Source organism: Tauraco erythrolophus, chromosome 5 (genome assembly GCF_009769465.1).
Source record: "Tauraco erythrolophus isolate bTauEry1 chromosome 5, bTauEry1.pri, whole genome shotgun sequence".
In the NCBI taxonomy this organism is placed as follows: domain Eukaryota; kingdom Metazoa; phylum Chordata; class Aves; order Musophagiformes; family Musophagidae; genus Tauraco; species Tauraco erythrolophus.
The window spans coordinates 20,739,718-20,759,196 of record NC_141469.1 but is presented as its reverse complement, the minus strand read 5'-3'; the positions used below and the strand labels follow the sequence as shown (position 1 = coordinate 20,759,196).

General features: G+C 63.2%; 1 protein-coding gene across 1 annotated transcript; it reads right to left on the bottom strand.

The window, feature by feature from the left end:
* Window positions 1-350: 350 nt before the first annotated feature.
* On the bottom strand, window positions 351-18,820 carry ATP6V1B1 (ATPase H+ transporting V1 subunit B1). The gene is made up of 14 exons (XM_086612018.1): window positions 18,715-18,820; window positions 9,972-10,027; window positions 7,932-8,030; window positions 6,990-7,083; window positions 5,177-5,254; window positions 4,677-4,816; window positions 4,033-4,134; window positions 3,742-3,839; window positions 2,847-2,970; window positions 2,326-2,476; window positions 1,914-1,996; window positions 1,608-1,712; window positions 649-778; window positions 351-517 (listed from the first exon to the last, which is right to left on the bottom strand). Exons 1-14 carry the CDS (start codon window positions 18,818-18,820, stop codon window positions 351-353), a joined length of 1,533 nt encoding a protein of 510 aa, XP_086468144.1.
* Window positions 18,821-19,479: the final 659 nt, after the last annotated feature.

Here is a 19,479-nt window from a genome sequence, read left to right as displayed (position 1 = left end):
TCGAGGAGACGCCGGCTCAGACGGAGCCCGGGCAGCTTTCCGCAGCGCTGCCTGTAGCAGGATGCCTGGGGCAGGCAGGAGCGTGGGAATGGAGCGGGGAGAAGGGGAAGCACAGGAGCGCTGAAGGGTTTCGGTGACCACACTGGTTTTATTGAGCAAGGAGAAGAGGGTTCTCACCATGCTGGGACGCCGGTGCTGAGGACTCACAGCCCTGTGCACCCTCCTGGCACCCAACCCCAGCCAGCCCCGCCGCCGGGACCTTTGGATGGTCCATGGAGGTTTGGGGGCCACGAGGCTGCTCCCCAAGGCTGCTCCCCAACACTGCCCACCCCAGCCCAGAGCCAGGGGGCTCAGAGGGCCGTGCCAGGTGGCTCCGGGTCAGACGCCTTGGCCTCACGCGGGTAGTACTCGGCCAGGATGCTCTCAGGGATGCGCTTCAGCAGCTGCTTGGGGAAGATGCGCAGCAGCTGCCAACCGATGTCCAGGGACTCGAAGATGCTCCGGTTCTCGTAGGGACCTGAGAAGAGACGCGGGCAGGGGAGATGCAGGAGAGGGGAGATGCTGGGGGTCCGCACCGGTCTCCAAACCCCCTCCTGGCTCCGGGGCGGAGGTCCAGCACCGAGGTGGGGGTCCGGCCACCCGCCTCACCCTGACTGATGAATTGCTTCTCAAACTTCTGCAGGAACTCCAGGTAGAGCAGGTCATCAGGCGAGAGCGCTTCTTCGCCCACCACTGCCTTCATCGCCTGCACATCCTTCCCAATTGCATAGCAGGCATACTGTGGGGCAGACAGGTGGGCATCAGGACAGACAGATGCTCAGTGTGACCTGCCAGCAGGCAGAGCGGGGCTGACAGCACCGCATCCCCCCTGCCCAGCTTCGAGGGTGGCTCCGCTGCCCAGTCATGTCACTCTGCGCCCTGGGGACACCTCAAGCAGGGTCTGTGCTCTCTGGGCTCAGCCTGGGTCACCAGGCACTTTTCAAAGCCCCCCGCTCTCTGCAGCATCCACAGTTATAATTATATCTATTATCTGTAATTATATATGTTGCATGGAAAAAACCCAGCTTGCTGTCAGCCAGGGATTCTTGCAGTGGGACAAGCAACAGCTCTGCCACCATGTTGGGGCTTTGCATCCCCTGCCCTGTCCACTTCCCAGGACAAAGCATAGAATCACAGAATCACAGAAGGGTTTGGGTTGGAAGAGACCTCAAAGATGATCCAGTTCCAATCCCCCTGCCAGGGGCAGGGACACCTTCCACTACACCAGGTTGCTCAAAGCCCCATCCAACCTGGTCTTGAACAATTCCAGGGATGGGGCAGCCACACCTTCTCTGGGCAACCTGTTCCAGTGCCTCACCACCCTCAGTGTAAAAAATTTCTTCTTTAGATCTAATGGAAATCACCACTCTTTCAGTTTAAAGCCATTGCATCCCACCTCCTCACCCCAATTCTCCCCTCCCATCAAAGAGGTGCCAAAAATAAGTGCTTGAGCCCATCACAGCCAAGAGCAGCAAGACCTCAGCCCCCGAGCAGCGCTTTGAAGTGACAAATGATCCCGCTTCGCCTCCCCATGTGTGTCCCCCCCTGCCATCCCAGCCAGCCCTTACCAGCTGGTTGGAGACATCCCCGTGGTCCTTCCTGGTCATGCCCTCGCCGATGGCTGACTTCATCAGGCGGGAGAGGGAGGGCAGCACATTGATGGGCGGATAGATCTGCAGGGTGAGAAGGACCCCCCTACCCCATGCTCACCGTCTGCCAGCCCCACCGGCCACCTCCGTGCAGGGACTGTCACCCCCACTTTAGGCACCCCCTGCCCCACTGCTCTCAGTTTCCAGACCAAAGCGATGCCAGTGGCCACAGCGGTGTTGGATCCATCCCTGCGGTGTGGGGCTGGGAAGGGCATTGGAACAAACCTGCCTGTTGTGGAGCTGCCGGTCGACATAGATCTGCCCCTCGGTGATGAAGCCAGTCAGGTCGGGAATGGGGTGGGTGATGTCTGGGGAAAAACCAGGGTGCTGGGAGCCCGGGATGCAGCTGTGCCCCACGCCAGCACTCCTAGCACCCTGAGTCCGAGTCCCTCCCACTCGCACCCTTTGGCTGAAACACAACACCCAAACCCAGCACTCTGCTCCGGCGGGGGTCCCAGAGGGACAACATGGTGGGGAGGAAACAACCCTAAAGCATCCCAGCACCAATGAGTCCCACAGGCTCCCCAAAATCTCGCTAAACCACACCAATTTGGCATTCATTTCCCAGCTCAGCGGTTTCCTGTGGCACCGCACGCACTGTGCAGTGCGGATCCCCATGCCCCCTGGGGCCGCTGACCGTCATTAGGCATGGTGAGGATGGGGATCTGGGTGATGGAGCCGTTCCTGCCCTCCACACGCCCGGCCCGCTCGTAGATCGTGGCCAGGTCCGTGTACATGTAGCCGGGGAAGCCGCGGCGCCCCGGCACCTCCTCTCTGGCTGCTGACACCTGCGGGATGGTGGGGCTGCAGTTGGTGCTGGAGGGGACGACAGCACCCTGAGCACCCCCAGCACTCTGCGCACCCCAGGTACCCTGAGCACTGCTGGTACCCTGAGCAACCCAAGCACCCGGGGAACCCCAGGCATCCTGAGTATCCCAAGTATCCTGGACACCCCGAGCACCTCAGCACCCTGGGCACCCTGAGCACCCCAGGTATCCCACGTATCCTGGGCACCCCGAGCACCCCAGGCATCCCAAACACCCCAAGTACCCTGGGCACCCCAGGCACCCTGGGCACCCGAACAGGGCAGTGTCCCCATCCCCTGCCACAGGAGAAGGCCAGAGGGGCTGGGCGCAGAGCCTGGGGGCACCTGCTGACCTCCCGCAGGGCCTCAGCGTAGGAGCTCATGTCGGTCAGGATCACCAGCACATGCTTCTCGCACTGGTAGGCAAGGAACTCGGCGGTGGTCAGGGCCAATCGGGGCGTTATGATCCGCTCGATCCTGTCAGGGCACAGGGTGGGCACCCCCAGATCCCTCCAACTCCCCCAGAGAGACCCTCGGGGTCCTCGAGCTGGGACCAGGCGATGGCCGAGGAGGAGGAGGAGGAGGAGCAGGAGGAGGAGGGAGGCACCCACTGCCCACCCAGGGCATCGGCCCATAGCTCCTGCAGGAAGGCACGGGCACCCGAGGTGGCTGTGTTTGGTGCCAGCTGCCCAGGGGGTCCCCCACCCTGCCAAGAGATCCCCCAGTCTCAAAAATGAGGGGTCCCCTCACCCTGCCCAGGGGGTCCCCCAGCCCTGCCAAGGGTGGTCCCCTACTCTGCCAAGCAGATCCCCCAGTCTTGACAATGGGGGGGGTCCCCCCACCCAGCAGCATGCTGGTCAGGGCACACGGGGGGCAGCTCGAAGCCCAGCCTGCACCCACCCCCCTGCACCCCCAAAGTGCCCCTTGCTGGACCATGCTGGAGGTGCCTCAGCAGGGAGGGAGGAGGAGAAGGGGAAGAGGAAGGGAAAGGAGAAGGAGAAGGAAAAGGGGAAGGGAAAGGAGAAGAAGAAAAAGGGGAAGGAGAAGGTGAAGAAGGAGGAGGAGGAGGAAGAGGAGGAGAAAGGAGGAGAAAGGAGGAGGAGAAGAAGGAGAAAGGAGGAGGAGAAGAAGGAGAAATGAGGAGGAGAAGAAGGAGGAGGAGAAGAAGGAGGAGGAGAAGAAGGAGGAGGAGAAGAAGGAGGAGGTGGAGAAGGAGAAGCCATGCACCAGAGCCATGGGCTCACTCACGTGGGGTCATTGGCCAGGTTGAGGAAGAGGCACACGTTCTCCATGGAGCCATTCTCCTCAAAGTCCGACTTGAAGAAGCGAGCCGTCTCCATGTTCACCTGCCCCCCAGGGAGGAGAGGCCGGTCAGCAGGAGCAGGGCAGCTTCACGCACAGGGAAACTGAGGCAGACAGGGGCTGAGGTGGTGCGAGGAGGTGGCAGCAGAGCTGCCTACACGTCCTGCGCCGTTTGGACTCCCCCAGGACAGGTTTTGCTGAGGGATGCTGAGCTGTCCCATCCCGGCCCCCACTCACCCCCATGGCAGCGAAGACGATGGCAAAGTTGTCCTCGTGGTAGTCCACCACGTCCTTGGACTTCTTCACCAGGCCAGCCTGCCGGCAGATCTGCGCAGCAATCTGCAGTGGGACAGGGACAGGCGGGCAGCGCAGGTCACCGCCTGTCACAAAGGCACCCCAAAAGCAGCCACAGCCCCCCGCGGGACCAGGATACGGCCCCCGTCGCAGCAAGGGGCAGGAGGTGCTGGGCCACTGTGCCGGTGTGCCCGTGGAGCCGGCTGGTTTCACCAGCACCAGTTGCAGGGCCACGGGGTGTCCGTGCCTCCCCAGCTCACCCCACCCCAGCCCAGGTCACCTCTGCCCACCCAGCGCAGCTCTTGGCATAGTGGGGTTTGTTTGACCCCCCTCGCTGTGCCAATGGGGAAACTGAGGCATGAGTCAATGGGAGCATCCCTCCTCCTGCGGGCACTAGCCCATCACCCTGCGTGGCTGGAAGGGGGCGGGTTGGGGAACACAGCAGATCCCCCAAAAGGTGGGTCTGGTGAGCAGAGCACAGCGGGGAGAGGAGGAGAGACACAGGAGACAGGCTCCGGCCCTCCCAACCCACCCCCACGCTGCCTCCTCCATCCTCCTCTTCCTCTGCCTGCCCTGCGGGGACCCACCTCGTTGTGGGGGAGGCCGGCAGCGGAGAAGATGGGGATTTTCTGGCCCCGGGCGATGCTGTTCATCACATCGATGGGCGAGATCCCGGTCTGGATCATCTCCTCGGGGTAGATGCGGCCATGGGGGTTGATGGGCTGGCCTGGAGCAGGAGGGGGAAATGAGGCACCCCAAAATGCCCCACTTGGTGCCAAAAATTAGGCAAAGGCTTCTGGAACTAAGGAAGGAGTGCGGTCTTGGATCAGCGCGGTCACCTGGCACCAGCCCTGGGGCGGGACGGGCTCAGCAGGCACCACCCTGCACCCGTACCCCCACCCAGGGCACCCCAACGGGGGAGGACGGACCCCCCCATGGAGCTGGGGTGGGGGTGGTACCGCAGGGCCACTCTGGCCATCAGGGTACGGTGTTATCCCCAGGTGCCAGGCTGTCCCCAAGACCTTCCGGCATCACCAGCGGCTGGTAAATGGAGCTGGCAAAGCAACGCTGTGCCCGAGGCTGTCACCGTTGATGTCCAAGAAATCCTCAGCCATGACCAGGGGCCCGCTGTCGATGGGTTTTCCGGAGCCGTTGAAGACCCGACCTGCAAGGAGAGAGCTGCTTGTGCCCTGCCAAAGGCACCAGCCTGGCATGAAGCCCTGTGCCCACAGCTGCCCATCGCATGGCCGTGGGGCAGCGTGTCCATCCTGGTCCCAGTCCCCTGTGCTGGCACAGGGACAGGCACTGGAGCTTCTGAGACCCAACCTCTGCGCTGCTGCTGGGGTGCGGGGGCACCTGGGGGCTATCCTGCCCACGATACGGAGAGCACCCATGGGTGCCACAGGACATGCCAGCTGCTCAGAGTGTCCCAGAAAAGATGCAGGTAGCGGTGCTGGATGTCTGTGGGGCAGGAGCAGAGGACTTTGCCCCCTGTGCCAGGGGCCCCCGCGTCACCGCACAGAGTGGGTGACCCCACAGCCCCCAGGGTTGGAAGATGCCGGCACATGGTACCAGGTCCCTAGAGATCCCCCAATGGCATCGAGCCACCCGCCATCACCTTCCCCTTGGGGTCCCCAATGCCCATATAGGTGGGGTGACACCAAGACCCCCCCACCCCAGACCCAGGGAGGGGGACACAAGGGTCCCAGAGAGCCACGGCATCTCTGTTCAGCCTCACTGAGCGGCTCTGAGCCATGGGATCGACGGTGGTGAAGCTGGTGTGCTGGCCACGCCGCAGCCCCCCTGGCACCCCCGCGTGCCACTGCCACCCCCCGGGACCCTCCCCGGTCCCCGACAGCGCCAGGGAGCATGGCCGCTGTCGGAGCAGATCAAGCTCCAGGGCGCAGGAGCACGGAGCATGAAAGGTCAGTAACCTTGGCGCTCGCTGGGCACCTGCGTCTTGCCGGCGTGCAGCCACTGCGCCCAACACCACGGCACGAAGAGTCGGAGAGGGCAGGGAAGGGTCCTGGGGGACCCCGGCCCAGTTTAGGGGGGAAGGAAGGGGACCCCTCCCACCCCGAGCTGGGGCAGGAAGCCTCGGGGGGGGCAGCGGGGCCAGCCCGAGACGGATTCTGCGCACCTCTGCCCGGCGTCTGTGCTCTCCTGGGGGTCTCACACCCGGACATGGAGACAAGGAGATGGGGACTCCTTGGCTGCAGCCAGGACTTATCCGATTGTCACCGTGCTGGATGCCTGCCCTTTCCCACTGCCCTTTGCAGGCAGGGCTCCGGCTGTGCCGCACACTGCTGGCACAGACGGGAAGGAGGCGGTGGGAGAGCAGGGAGCGAGATCACGCATCAGCCCACCGGGACCCTTAGGGACCACCGTCACCAGCCGTGACCCCCGCGAGCTCCCAGGGCACCTTTAGGGCTGTAGGACCCTCAGGAGCCTCTAACGTGGCCGGGGTGGGGTGCAATCCCCAGGGAGGCTGTTGGGGGCCACTGGGGTCTGCCAGCACCCAGCTCTGCCCAGGCGGGAGTCCCCGTGGGGACAGGGGTGGTCAGTCCCTCCATCCCACGGGCTGGAGTTCACCTATCCTGACCCCGGAAACCTTCTCCTAAGCCAGGTTGGGCTTTTTTCCTGGGATAACTGGACAGAGGGGGCCAAAGGTGATGTTTTAGCCCCGTACGAGGGTGACCGTCTCCACTTCTCCATGCTGGATGTGACCCTCCCAGCACCGGAGACTGTGCCCAGGGATGTGCTCAGCCCCTCGAGCTGAGGGGGGCTGAGCACAGAGAGCTGAACCCTAAGGCACCAACACCCCCAAACTGCCTGTCTCTGGGTTACCCCACCATCTGTGCACTGAGATGTGTCAGGGCTCAGTGGCGAGCTGGGCTTACCCAGCATGTCCTCAGAAACTGGGGTGCGGAGGATGTCCCCCGTAAACTCGCAGGAGGTCTTCTTGGCGTCGATCCCAGATGTTCCTTCAAACACCTGTGGAAACCCCGGGGGCAAGAGGCGGGTGGGTGGCAATTAGCGGGATTAGGGGCTGCTGCGGGGGCTGGGGGGCAGCCGGAGTCTCTGGCGAGGTGACGTGATCCGCTTTCACCCAAAAAAAAACATCAGGGAGAGGTGCTAAAAGAGGGGGAGGAACCCTGGGGTTAAGAAAACTCATTTTGGAGGGGTATCGGCTCGGAGGAGGGAGGGGGGGGCGGGACCACTGTCATTAACGCACCGAGCGCCGCAGCAGCCAGGCCTCGGGCAGGGCAACCAAAGGCATTTTGATGGGTATAATATTTGACACCATTTGTCTTAATTAACCTCCAGATCGCTGCTTTAATTAGAGCCGTGCGGCCCCCCGGAAGAAGGGCCGGCTTGCGGAGGCCGGGGGCACCCAGCTGGTGGGGATGCCAGCAGGCACGAGGATGAATGACGGCCACAGCACCTGGGTGCATGGGGGTGCAGGCACGTCACCTCCAACAAAGCTGCTTCTGCAAAAGGTTCCTTTTTTTTAATTTTTATTTTTCTCTTTTTTTCCCCCTTTTTTTTTCTTCCCCCCCACCCCTTTTCCCAGGGCTGACTCCCTAATAGGATTAAAAGGGTGCTGCAGAGGTCCGGGCAGCATTAGAGGAGCAGGGCTTGGCCACTCACCATGCACAGCCCGGCCCGGGGCTGGCTGATGGGGGTGGGGGGGACCAGGGTAGGAGGGGACCCCAAGGTTAATTGGGTAGGAGAGCCCCAAACCTTCTGCTGGAAGGGGTCAGAGCCATGGGACAGAGCCCCAGGCCATGCAGCACTCACACGTCCCCCATCCCACCGTGTCCTCGCCACGCTGGGCTCACCTGGACAATGGCTTTGGAGCCCATCACCTCCAGGACCTGCCCGCTGCGGCTGGTGCCGTTGGGCAGCACAAAGTTCACAATCTCAGCGTACTGGGCAAACTGCAGGGATAAGGAAGGATGAAGTCAGGGGGAGGTTCACCCACAGACTGCCCCTGGCAGCCCTTGCTCACCAGCCCTGCCCACACCAGCCTGTCTGCCTCAGTTTCCCCTCCTGTGGTTGGGGGGGTTCATACTCCCTGCAGCTAACAGGCACCAGCTCGGGCAGGAGGAGGTGTCAGGGGAAGGCGCTGCCTGCCTCTGCCCCACCCCAGAGTGTGCTCCAGGCTGTGGCACCACTCCATGCCTCAGTTTCCCCAACACTGCAGGGTACTGACCTATTCCCGTGTGTGCTCTCCGGCAGGAATGCCAACCCCTCTTCCCACCAGGAGCAGACAGACCCACCGCCTGCATAAAGCGGGGTCGCTGAGACCCTGCCAATGTGCATCTGCAGCCCTAAATAAACACCCCGGAGCTGGTGGTAGCCCTCAGGGACCACCCCCGCCGCCATTGCCAGACCCCATGGGGCAGAGTCGCCTGGCTCAGACCCCCAGGGAGCTGCTGGATCCCCCATCACCCCCCTGAGCTGTCAAAGGTGAAGCTGGAGCTCATGCTGCCACTACCTCGCAGTGCCCAGAGGGGCGAGCGGGACCCAGCCCCCCCCTCCAGGGACACCAACCCACCCCCCCGGCCCCCTACCCAGCCGGGACCCCCGGGGTGGATGGAGGGGACTTTTCTGCAGCCCCTTGGCTGGAAGACACATCCTGCTCTGGGGACAGCGTCTGAGGGGGTTTGGTCCCCAAGTTCGCCTGACGCACACGCTTGGGGCCTTCCTCCTCCTCTTCCTCTTCCTCCTTGCTCCCAGCCAGCGGGGCTGGCTTCGCTGCTGTGAACTTTGGACTTTAATTCTTCTGTAAAGACCTTTGCATAAAGGCCGAGGAAGGGGAAGAAACACCCGCCACGGTCCGGCTCTTTAATTAAGCTTATTAATTTCCATCCTGCTGCGCCGGGTGTGAAAGGAGCCATAGAAACCGGCCACCGGCCAACAAAGGCCCTCGGAGGGTCCCGTGGGGGGTTGCTGAGGCGTTCGGCGCCCACCCAAGGGAAGGCAGCCGCTGTTCGGGGAGCGGGGACAGGCAGGGTGTCCCGAGGTGCCACCTGGTGCTGGGGTTTGTGCCCTGGTCTCGCTCAGACCAGGATCCCCGATGGAGCTGAAGCTGGGGCAGGGACACAGGGAACAGAGGCTGGGGCTCAGGAGGGACACAGGGGATGGGGGCTGGAGCTTGGGCAAGGACACAGGACAGGACAGGAGCTGGAGCTCAGCAGGGTCACAGGGACCCAGGAGATAGGAGCCAGAGCTCAGGCAGGGGCACAAGGGACAGAGGACATAAGGCAGAGCCCGGGCTGGGACGGGGGACAGGAGCTACAGGTTGGTCAGGGACATAGGAGGCAGGGACATGAGCTCAGCACGGACACAGGGGACATGAGCTGAAGCTTGGGCAGGGGCACAGGGCACAGAGGACATGAGCCAGTGCTTGACCTAGGACAGAGGGGACAGGAGCAGGGGCACAGAGGACGGGAACGTACACAGGGACACAGGAACGTAGGGACACAGGGACATAAGGACACAGGGACATAAGGACACAGGGACAGCCGGCGCTGCAGCACATGGGACGGGCACCCGGCCCCGTGCACACCCGTGCTCGCACCCACCTGGCGCGCACAGCCGGTAATGTGGGTCTGCTGCCCGCAGTGGGAAGAGGAGGGAGTGGGGACTGGGGCGGAACTCTGGGAGGGGAAAAGGGACGGGGAAGAGGGGAGAAGGGAGAGGGGAGAGGGAGAGGGATGGGGGAGAGGGGACAGGGACAGGGCAGAGGGGAGAGGAACAGGGGAGAGGGGACAGTGGACATGCTCCTCCATTGCCCCCTCCCTGTGGTCCCCATGCAGCCCCAGGTGACAATGTCGAGGGGACCTTTCATCACCCGCCACCGGCCGGGGTCCCACCTTCACATTGTCCAGCACCACCAGCGGCCCATTGACTCCGCACACCGTCTTGTAGGCTGGGGAGGGAAGGACACGCCGTCAGCCCCCGGAGCCAGGGATGCTCCTACCCCACTCCCGGCATGGCCGCCCCCAAAATGGCGGGTGCCAGGGCGGGGCACAGCCTCGGCAGGACAGGATCCATCCCACCCCAGCACCATCTGCTCCTGCTGTCCCAGGATCCGTCCCACCCCAGCACCATCCACTCCTGCTGTCCCAGGATCCGTCTCACCCCAGCACCATCCACTCCTGCTGTCCCAGGATCCGTCCAACCCCAGCACCATCCACTCCTGCTGTCCCAGGATCCGTCTCACCCTAGCACCATCCACTCGTGCTGTCCCAGGATCCGTCCCACTCCAGCACCATTCACTCCTGCTATCCCATTCCTTATCCTGGCTTCAGACCAAGCGACCGGAGGCTGCCGAACTGGAGCCCCAGAACCTCCATCCTGCAGGAAACGGCACTTTTACTGAATTACCATCATTTCAGTTCATATAAAACATTAAAATAGAAATAAATGGGCAGAAGGGAAGGAGGTTTAGAGGCCGGAGTATGGCAGCAGCTGCCTGTCCCATCAGCAAACCGAAAGGCTTTCTGCAAGTCAGTATTTCCCCTTTCCAAGCACAGTTTTTCATTACACCAAGATTTTCCTTTAAAAAAACAACAATAAAAAACCTTTTTTGGAAAAAAAATACATTAACAAGTCACAAGAGCTACATCCGGCTCAGGGTGGTGGGCTGTGCAGATGGGGGGACAGTTTCTACCCGAAAACGGGTCATCACCCCCCCTGCCTTCTCCCATGGCCCCCTCTTACTCGGGTAGACCCTGGTGCCCCCCTTGTCCACACCCGGACCATGACGGACACTGGTTCACGACCCCCCACATAGACCCCCCTTAACACTGCCTGCAATGCAGCCGAAGCAGGATGAGGTCCATGTCCCACCACCCCACGGCACGGCTCTGTGCCGTGGTGACTTCCTGCCATCATGCCCGGTGACGGCACAGCAGCTGGCCCTGGGGCGCTTCGTCTGCCCGAAGAGTCCCCACACCTGGGCAGGGGTGCCACAGCCAGAGAGTTCACAACTAGGGGTGTCACAACCAGGGAGTTCACAACCAGGGGTGCCACAGCCAGGGGTGCCACAGCCAGGGGAGCCACAGCCAAGGATGCCACAACCAGTGGTGCCACAACCAGGGATGTCACAGCCAGGGAGTTCACAACCAGGGGTGCCACAGCCAGGGGTGCCACAACCAGTGGTGCCACAACCAGGGATGTCACAGCCAGGGAGTTCACAACCAGGGGTGCCACAGCCAGGGGTGCCACAGCCTGGGGTGCCACAGCCAGGGGGCCACCAAAACCGGCAGTTTTCAGACCCAGGATGGGCAATGCCCCCCAAGCCCAGCTTCCCTGACTCATTTCTCCCGCAGCAGCTCGAGGAGAGCTCCCCAGCCTTGGGCAGCCCCATGCGGGTGGCATGGCTGCCCAGCGAGGTGGCACTGCAGCCCGGGGACCTGTCACCTGCTCCAGCAGCTCCCTTCCCAGCGGGGCTCCCCCACCTCTCCAGGCTCTTCCCCATTCACTCCACCTCCCCAGCAGGTCCCTGATGCCAGGTGAGCGGCTTCCCAGGCAAGCACAGGTGCTGGGGAACCGATCCAGCTCTAAGCCGCTCCATGATCATTTTAGCGATGTGTCAAGCGCCGGAACGCCTGCCATGGCAGGGTCTGGCTCTGCTGACCCCGCCGGGCCCTTTCCTCCCTCTGCCCTCTCTTCTCACACCAGGTTCTCTGATTTACTCATGATCCTAATTGGATTGGAGAGGCCGGGCCAGCTGGTGAGCTCGCCGGCCTCCTTTCCGCTGGCCGTGGGGACAGGCAGTCCACGCCACGGCAGCAGCACACGGGTCCCTGCCCTGCACCATCCCTGCTGTCCTCTTGGCGATGCCGGTACCGGAGCGTGCTCAGCGTTCCAACCGGACCAGGACCAGCACCGGGAATTTCAGTTCTGGGGGACGGGTCCCATTTGTCCTTTGCCAGCCATATCCCATGTCGGGGAGTCGCCTCCCATGGCACAACTGCGCCCCCATCCCTTGCCCAGCCCGTGCCCGGCGCAGACGCTGGCGGTGCCGGTAACTCCTGCCGATTTTGCAATTAACGTTCTCCCCATTACCCAATTACGCCCCATTCCTGCTGGTCGTCCATCAGCAGCCCAGGGGGTTGGCTCACAGCCATCCACCCAACCACCCATCCACCCATTCTCCCTTCCTCCTATGCATCCATTCATTCAGCTCTGCATTCTGCCACCCATCCAACCATCCACCTATCCACTCACCCACCTATCCACCCACCCACCCTCCCATGCATCCATTCATCCAGTGCTGCATCCTCCCATCCATCCACCCACCCATCTATTCACTCACCCATCCACCCATCCATCCAGCCACCCACCCATCCACCTATCTCTAAGTAACACATATACATCTATTTGCCCTCCAGCCATCGCTCAGGAAGGGAAGCCCTATTCCTCTCATTTCCTCATGGGGAAACCGAGGCAGGGAAGGCTCCCCAGCCCAGATTCACAGGAGTCCCTGGCAGCAGTGTAGGGTCTCAGCAGGGTCTCTCTTTCCCTCATGCTTCTCTCCAACCACACCAGTCTGTTGTGGTTGGAGAGGCTCTCACCAGATTCCCTTCTTCCCCCACCATGACTTTGTTTTGGGGACGGGTTGTGAGGTGGTGGCAACACCACCAGCATCTCCAGGACAGAGGGAGAAATGTAACCCAAGGGTGTGGACTTGGACACACAGCCCTGCAACATCACCTCCAACTCTGGTGACGATGAGTTGGGCTTGCTCTCGGAGTCATGGCACGGTGGAGGTGGGCAGGGACCTCTGGAGACCTTCTGGTCCAAGCCCTGCTCAGGCAGGGCCACCTGGAGCTACTCCCAGGGCCCTGGCCAGGGTGGGGGGGCTGAAGATCTCCAGGAACAGAGGGTCCACAGCCCCGGCAGCCCGGCCCGGTGCTCAGCCACCTTCCCAGCATGTAGGGTCTGTTTGGAGATGGGGCCTCCAGTGGATGGCCAGATGGATGGCCAGGCTCGGTGGTGGAGAAATTAATAGGGGGGTGATTAAAAACGTTGCTCCACGATTCCTTGTTTTTTACCATTTCCACTGAAAAGTTGGTTATAAAACACAGAGGGGCTTCGCCAGCGGCTGGGGGGCTCCCCTTTGGCTTTGGGTTTGCCTTTGGCTTTGCCTTTGGTTTGGCTTTGGGTTTGGTTTTGGTTTGGGGTTTGGCTTTGGCTATGAAAAAATTTGTCCCCTCCAAGGGATTTTCTGCAAAAATGCCTCATTTTCTGCAAAGGAACCCGCAGCTCCCGGCTTCACCCCCCAGCCCCCGCCTGCCCCCAGCCCTGGCCGCTGCAGCACAGCCAGAGCCAGTGCCGGAGCCACCCTGCCCGGCACTTGTTGCGTGACTTCAGCGCCCTCACCCCTGCCCGTCTCTGCTGTCCAAAGAGCTTTATCGCGATAGAGAAGGAAATTGCGACGGTACCGCCAAGTGACAGCCCGCCAAAGGGGTACGAGGCTGGGGGGACCCAGGAGGAGGAGAGGGATGGGGAGGGCCAGGGCAGAGGAGGGGGAGCAGAAAGCACTAATTCAGATAATTAAGACGTTGAGCTGTTATGAACAAGCCGGGGCGGGAGCGGCTGGGTGGGTGGGCCGCAGCGGCCGTCCGGGGCTGGAGGCTGCCGGGTTGGGGGCGGGGTATGGGAGGCAGGGGGAGAGGGGCCAAGAGAAAAGAAAAAGTCTTTCAACCTGGCCTTTGCACAACCCCAGCCCCAAATTCACAGCTCCTGTCAGATGCAATCTCCGTTAGCGCTGACACTCACGCACTGCTAACCACCGCGGCGGCCAGGGGGAGAGGGCCCCGGGGACAAAGGGGACCCCGACCCAACTCCACCCGCCGCTAATTGCTCCTGCTCACCCCCTCCCCGCCCTCCCCAGCCCCCTGCCCCTTCCCCGGCCATTGCTGCCAGCTTCCCCGGCCTGATGCAGGCCTTAGGGCTCTGCTCCAAAGTGCGCTGGGGGCTCACTCCCCAAATCTGGGAGGGTCAGGGGTCCCGGGACCTGTCGGAAAAGGGACAGACACAACTCTGGCCCCATCCTCCCGCAGCCCCGGTGGAGGCTGGGAAAGCCCTGCCGAGGGGATTGCTTTCTCCGCAGAAGCGGTGGAGGCTGGTGTGGGACACAGGCGTCTGGCAAATGGTGACCGTCGCCGTGGCCCCCCGGAGGCCTCATCCCTGCTCACCACTCGAGGGGCTCTGTGCAGCCCCCACCCCAAATTACAGAGCCGGGGTTCACGCTCAGCTGTCGGAGCCCCCCACGCCCTCGCGCAAGGGGAACCATGCTTGAGCAAAGAGGAAACTGGGCTCATAAATCACCCCAAAATCCCCCAAACCCTCTCCCCTCCAACCCGGAGTAAGGATGAGGATGAAGAGGCAGCTCAGAGGGTCCGGAGCCGGTCCTGAGCCACCCCGTGGCACTGGGACGGGTCTCTGCTGTCCCCTGGCTCACAGCTGGCAGGCGTGAGGTGGGGGTCCCAGGGTGCTGCCCCACACCCAGCACTCCACAGCGATCGGCAGAGGGGTCTGGGTATGCCAAGCACCCGAGCACAAGGTGCAGAGGTGGCCGTGGGCCATCCCGCATCCCACCCTGGATGCTGTTCACCATTTCATCACGCGCATACTGAGTTTTTAACCGAACCGCTGGACCACGCCGCTGCTTGCAGTGCCGCAGCCTGACTCCCGCAAATCCGGCCCCAACGGCAACTTCAAACTCAAAATCCTGCTCAGGCCCCGGCACCGGAGCCACGGCAGTGACCCAGCAGGATCTGCCCAAACATGCCTCACCCAGCTCCCCTCCTCCCCAAAAAAACCCACCATCACCCGGTGGCCTCATCCCGCACAGGGCGACGAGCACGGCAGGCCAGGGATTTTTCCGACAATCCCTAAGTCACCACTTTCCCCCTCTCTGCAACCTGCCCATTGTGCCATGTGTCACTTTGTGCCGGCTGTCAAACCCACGGGCCTGTCCCGGCACGGCGGGGGCCAGTGAAAAGCGCAGCAGGGGGCCGCACTCTATGCCACTAATTAGGGCCCCGGCGGCCGAGGGTTCCCATACACACCTGCACATCATGTGAGGAGCAGCAAAGAATGACTGGGCCAGCCAAGCGTGAACCAAACAAGCCAACCCAGGGTAAAAAAAAAAGAAAAAAAATTAAAAAAAAAAAAAATTGGTTGGCTCTACCATGGTGTTTTCTATCAGACAAAACAGGGCGGGAATGGGGCCTGCCGGACCTTGGCCCCAGGCGGTCAATGGAGGCACCAGCCGCGCTTCCGAGTGGCAGCGGGAAGGAGGTGGACCCAAAGGGAAAGGAGAAGGGATGGAGAGTGGGGCTGGGGGGGTCCAGCCACACTGTGGGGCAGGGGATATCCTTCCCTGCAGTGGGAAGGGGATGGTGCCGCTGGGGTGGGAGGATGGATAGGGGCTGGAGAGCGGGGAGTGGCCACAGCTGGCCTGCCTGGCCTCAGCCGGCAGTGGGACGCGGCCCCCAGGAGCCCACCAGCCCCTTTGCTGTTCCCGCGAAGCCATGGGGCTGCCATCTCCTATGGTCCCACCATGGGAACCAGCACAGCTCTGCTCCTGGTGGCTCCGTGGCAGAGGGCAAGCTGATCCCAGCATCTTCTCCCGGTCACCACGATGCCACCACGGCAGCGCCGGAAAGGGGGCGAGGTGCTGGCAGAGCCGCGTAGTTACAAGACGGGCAAACAGCAATGGGAGCAGGTGGCCCAAGCGAGGATATACATGAAAAAAAACAATTTCGTGTAGCAAATGGGCACAAGGGGCTCACAGGCAATGCCACAGCCCAAAGGCACTGGACACAACTCTCAGAGGCACTGGACCCAGTGCAGCGTCCCGGCAGGAGATGAGCGTCACGGCTAACGAGGCTGGTGAGGACATGGCAGAGGAGAAGCTGAGCATGTCCCACCAAAATCCCCTTCCTGGGATGGAATCGCATGGCACAACCATTGTGTCACAGGGCTTGCTGACAGTGATCTGCTTTCTCCATCCATCCATTCGTCCATACATGCATCCATCCAACCATCTGTCCGTCCATGCATCCGTCCATCCGTCTATCTATCCATCCGTCCGTCCAACCATCTGTTGTCCATCCATCTGTCCATCCATCCCTCTGTCTGTCCATCCATCCATCCATCCATCCATCCATCCATCCATCCATCCATCCGTCTGCCTGTCCATCTGTCCTTCCATCCGTCCATCCATCCTCCCATCCACCCCCTCCCAGCCCAGCCCTCAAGCCGTTCCCAGGCTGCGCTCACTGAACGTCAAAGCGTGCTGTGGGGCAGGGAATGGGGCACCCCACGCTGCGGGAGCAGCTCCCAGTCTCGGTGTGGGCAGTGGCACGGCTTGCTGGACTGCTTTCCATCAGGACTGGTTGAGCCAAAGGCCGGGAGGTGATAAGTGCCTCTTCCACTCGCTTGTGCTAATGGATTTGCAGCACTGGAAGCAGCTGCCGAGGCTTCTCCTGCCTCTCGGGAGCACTGGCCCTGGCATAGCAGCTCTGCTCACTCCTGCCCGCGGCTCTGCTCAGCCCCCCTTCAGCCCCTCCCAGTTTCAGGCGCCACACTGGGGGTCAGGGTGCTGGGCTGGGCTGGGGATCACGTAGCTGCTCCTGTGCCCAGTGCCACGCTGGGACCCCACACTGGGACCCCCTGCTGCCATCCCACACTGCCAGGACCCCACACTGGGACACCCCTGCTGCCACCCCTGCTGCTGAGATCCCCCGCTGCCGGGACCCCAGGCACCCCATGCAGCAGCTGGGCACCGAGCCGTGGGGCTGGGGAGAGGCTGTGGCATCACCATGGGGCAGGTGGGGTGGGAAGCCAGCGCAGTGGCACACACCAGCTTGGTGCAGCGGCAGCACCTGGCTCAGCCGCCCTCAGCCCCACATCGCCTCTTCCCCTGTGCTGAGGGGACGCTGGTCCCTCCAAATGTCACCCCCAGGCACACCCCCCTGCTCCCCCACGTTGCTGGGGTCCCTCCTCCCCGCTCCCACGCAGGGAGTGTGCTGGGCTCTGCAGCGGGACACTGGGTCAAGACGGATCCGGCTGAGAGCTCCAGGGAGGGGGAAGCCCCTCACGGCTCGGCCACACACCACACCCGGGGAGCACAGCCCCACCACCCCACGGGTGCCAGCTGGGACCCACTGTGCCAGCACCTCCCAGCTGGGGCAGAGGGGCTGTGCCATGGCCCAGAGGCTGGTTGGGGGCTGCTCTAGGTGGGGGGCACCGCTCCAGCCTGGGACCCTCCAGCCAGGCGACGGGAGCAGCTGCTCTCCCAGCTCAGCAAATCGTCTCCCATGGGGGCACCAAGCAGCAGAAGCCTGTGCCTGCAGGATGTGGCCAGGGAGCCCATGGCAAGGGCAGGACCTGCCATAAGAAACAGTCTCGGCTGCCTGTGGCCCGCTCCCTGCCCACCTACTCCCCCTCCCCGGGCCAAGGGCTGGCAATCGTCCAGCATCGTCTAGTGACAAGTCACCCACGGGTGGCTGCTCCCGTCTCCCTGTTGACAGCAAACACGGGCAGGTTGGCCAGGCAGAGCCGGTTGCGCTCAGCCGTGCTGGGAAGGTGCAGCCAGGACCGTGCCAGCCCGGAGCTGCCCGGTTCGGGCCGAGGGAGGTGACAGCAAAGCTCCCTCCGACCATCAGCAGCAATGGCACAAAGGGCACAGCAAATGTCCTTGATGCCTCTGACCCCAGGGACCCCTCGGCAGGTCCCGTGCCTGCGCACGGGAGCACCGCAGCATTTCGGGGCCGGGGAGAGGGTCGCATCAGGGAGGTGTGAAGGCACGGAGGGGGCTTGAATGGCAGCGCAGGTGGGGGTCCCTGCTGAGCATGTCTCTAGGGAGGACAGAGCTGCCAACCTAATGTGCTCCCTGCTGCAGCGGGTCAGTACGGGCTCCAGCACCTTGGAGGGGCGCCTGGTGGACCCCAGCACTGCAGCCGCATCGGCTGCAGCCCGGTCTGCACCCCACAGACCTGGGGGGGTCCTGACACCTTCCCCAGCCCCTCCAGCCACAGCCCCCAGGAGGGGGGTGACCCCCAGCCCTGCGACAGTCCCCGTGCCCTCCCCAGAGACCCACACAGCCCCTCTGAACTGCAGGCAGGGTGCACAGGGATGGAGGGTCACCAGAGCCAGGATCCCTGCCAGCCCGTGTCAGCCCCCTGTCCCTGCCATCATCTACCCCAGTGCCACTCCCCTACCCCTGCCACTCCTGCCTGTCCCGGTGCCACCCACCCGTCCCTGCCGTCACCTACCCCAGTGTTACCCCCATCCCCGTCACCCCTGCCCGCCCCAGTGACACCCCCCATCCCTGCCACCACCTACCCCAGTGCTCCCCCCGGTCCCTGCCACCACCTACTCCAGTGCTCCCCCTCACCATTCCCTGCCACCATCTACCCCAGTGCCTCCCCGTCCCTGCCACCACCTACCCCAGTGCCCCTCCATCCCTGCCACCACCTACCCCAGTGCGACCCACCTGCCCCTACCACCCCGGGGTACCCATCGCGACCCCCCGGCTAGGGGGCAGAGGGGTGCCGTGCCCCCCCCCCCCGCCCCGGTGCCCCCCCAACTCACTCAGCCTGGGGCTGCCGCTGTAGTCGCGGGTGACGGCCAGAGCGTGTTGGCGGGCGGCGGGCAGGACGGCGGGCAGCGGGGCTGCCTGCACCCGCGGGGCTGCCATGGCCGGGGCCGGGGCCGGGAGCGGGAGCGGGGCCGGGCAGGACGCGAGGGCGGGCGGCAGCTCCCCGGGCTTTGTACCCTCCCGAGCCGGTCCCGGCCCGTCGGGGCCGCCCCGCCCGCGGCACCGGCCGCAGCCCCGTGTTGGCTGTAAACAGCGGCAGGGAGCGGCGGGACCGGCCCCCGCCCAGCCCCGAGCGGGGGGAGCCTAAAGGTAACGGCAGGGGTAGGGTAAGAGTGGGGGATGGGGGGATGGGGTGCGATGGGATGCGATGGGATGGGGAGGTGCGATGCGATGGGTGCGATGGGGTGCAATGAGATGCAATGGGTGGGATGGATGCGATGGGGTGCAATGGGATACAATGGGTGAGACGGAGTGCGACGAGGTGGGATGGGGTGCAATGGGGTGGGGGCAGATGTGGGGAAAGGGCTGGGGTAAAGGTGGTGTTTGGGGTGGCATTAGGGGCAGGGGAGTTGGGGATGTGTTGGGGCAGGGCTGGGGTAAGGGGGCGGTTCTGGGTTCGGGCAGGGGGGAGGGTCTGCACCCCCCACCCGCTGCGGGCTGTCGGGTCACCCCTCCGCGAAGCCACTCGCTAAGGGCTGCCAGTACCAGGGGGGTGATGGAGGAGGGGGAGGAGGCAGGAGGCAGCACATCATAACTTT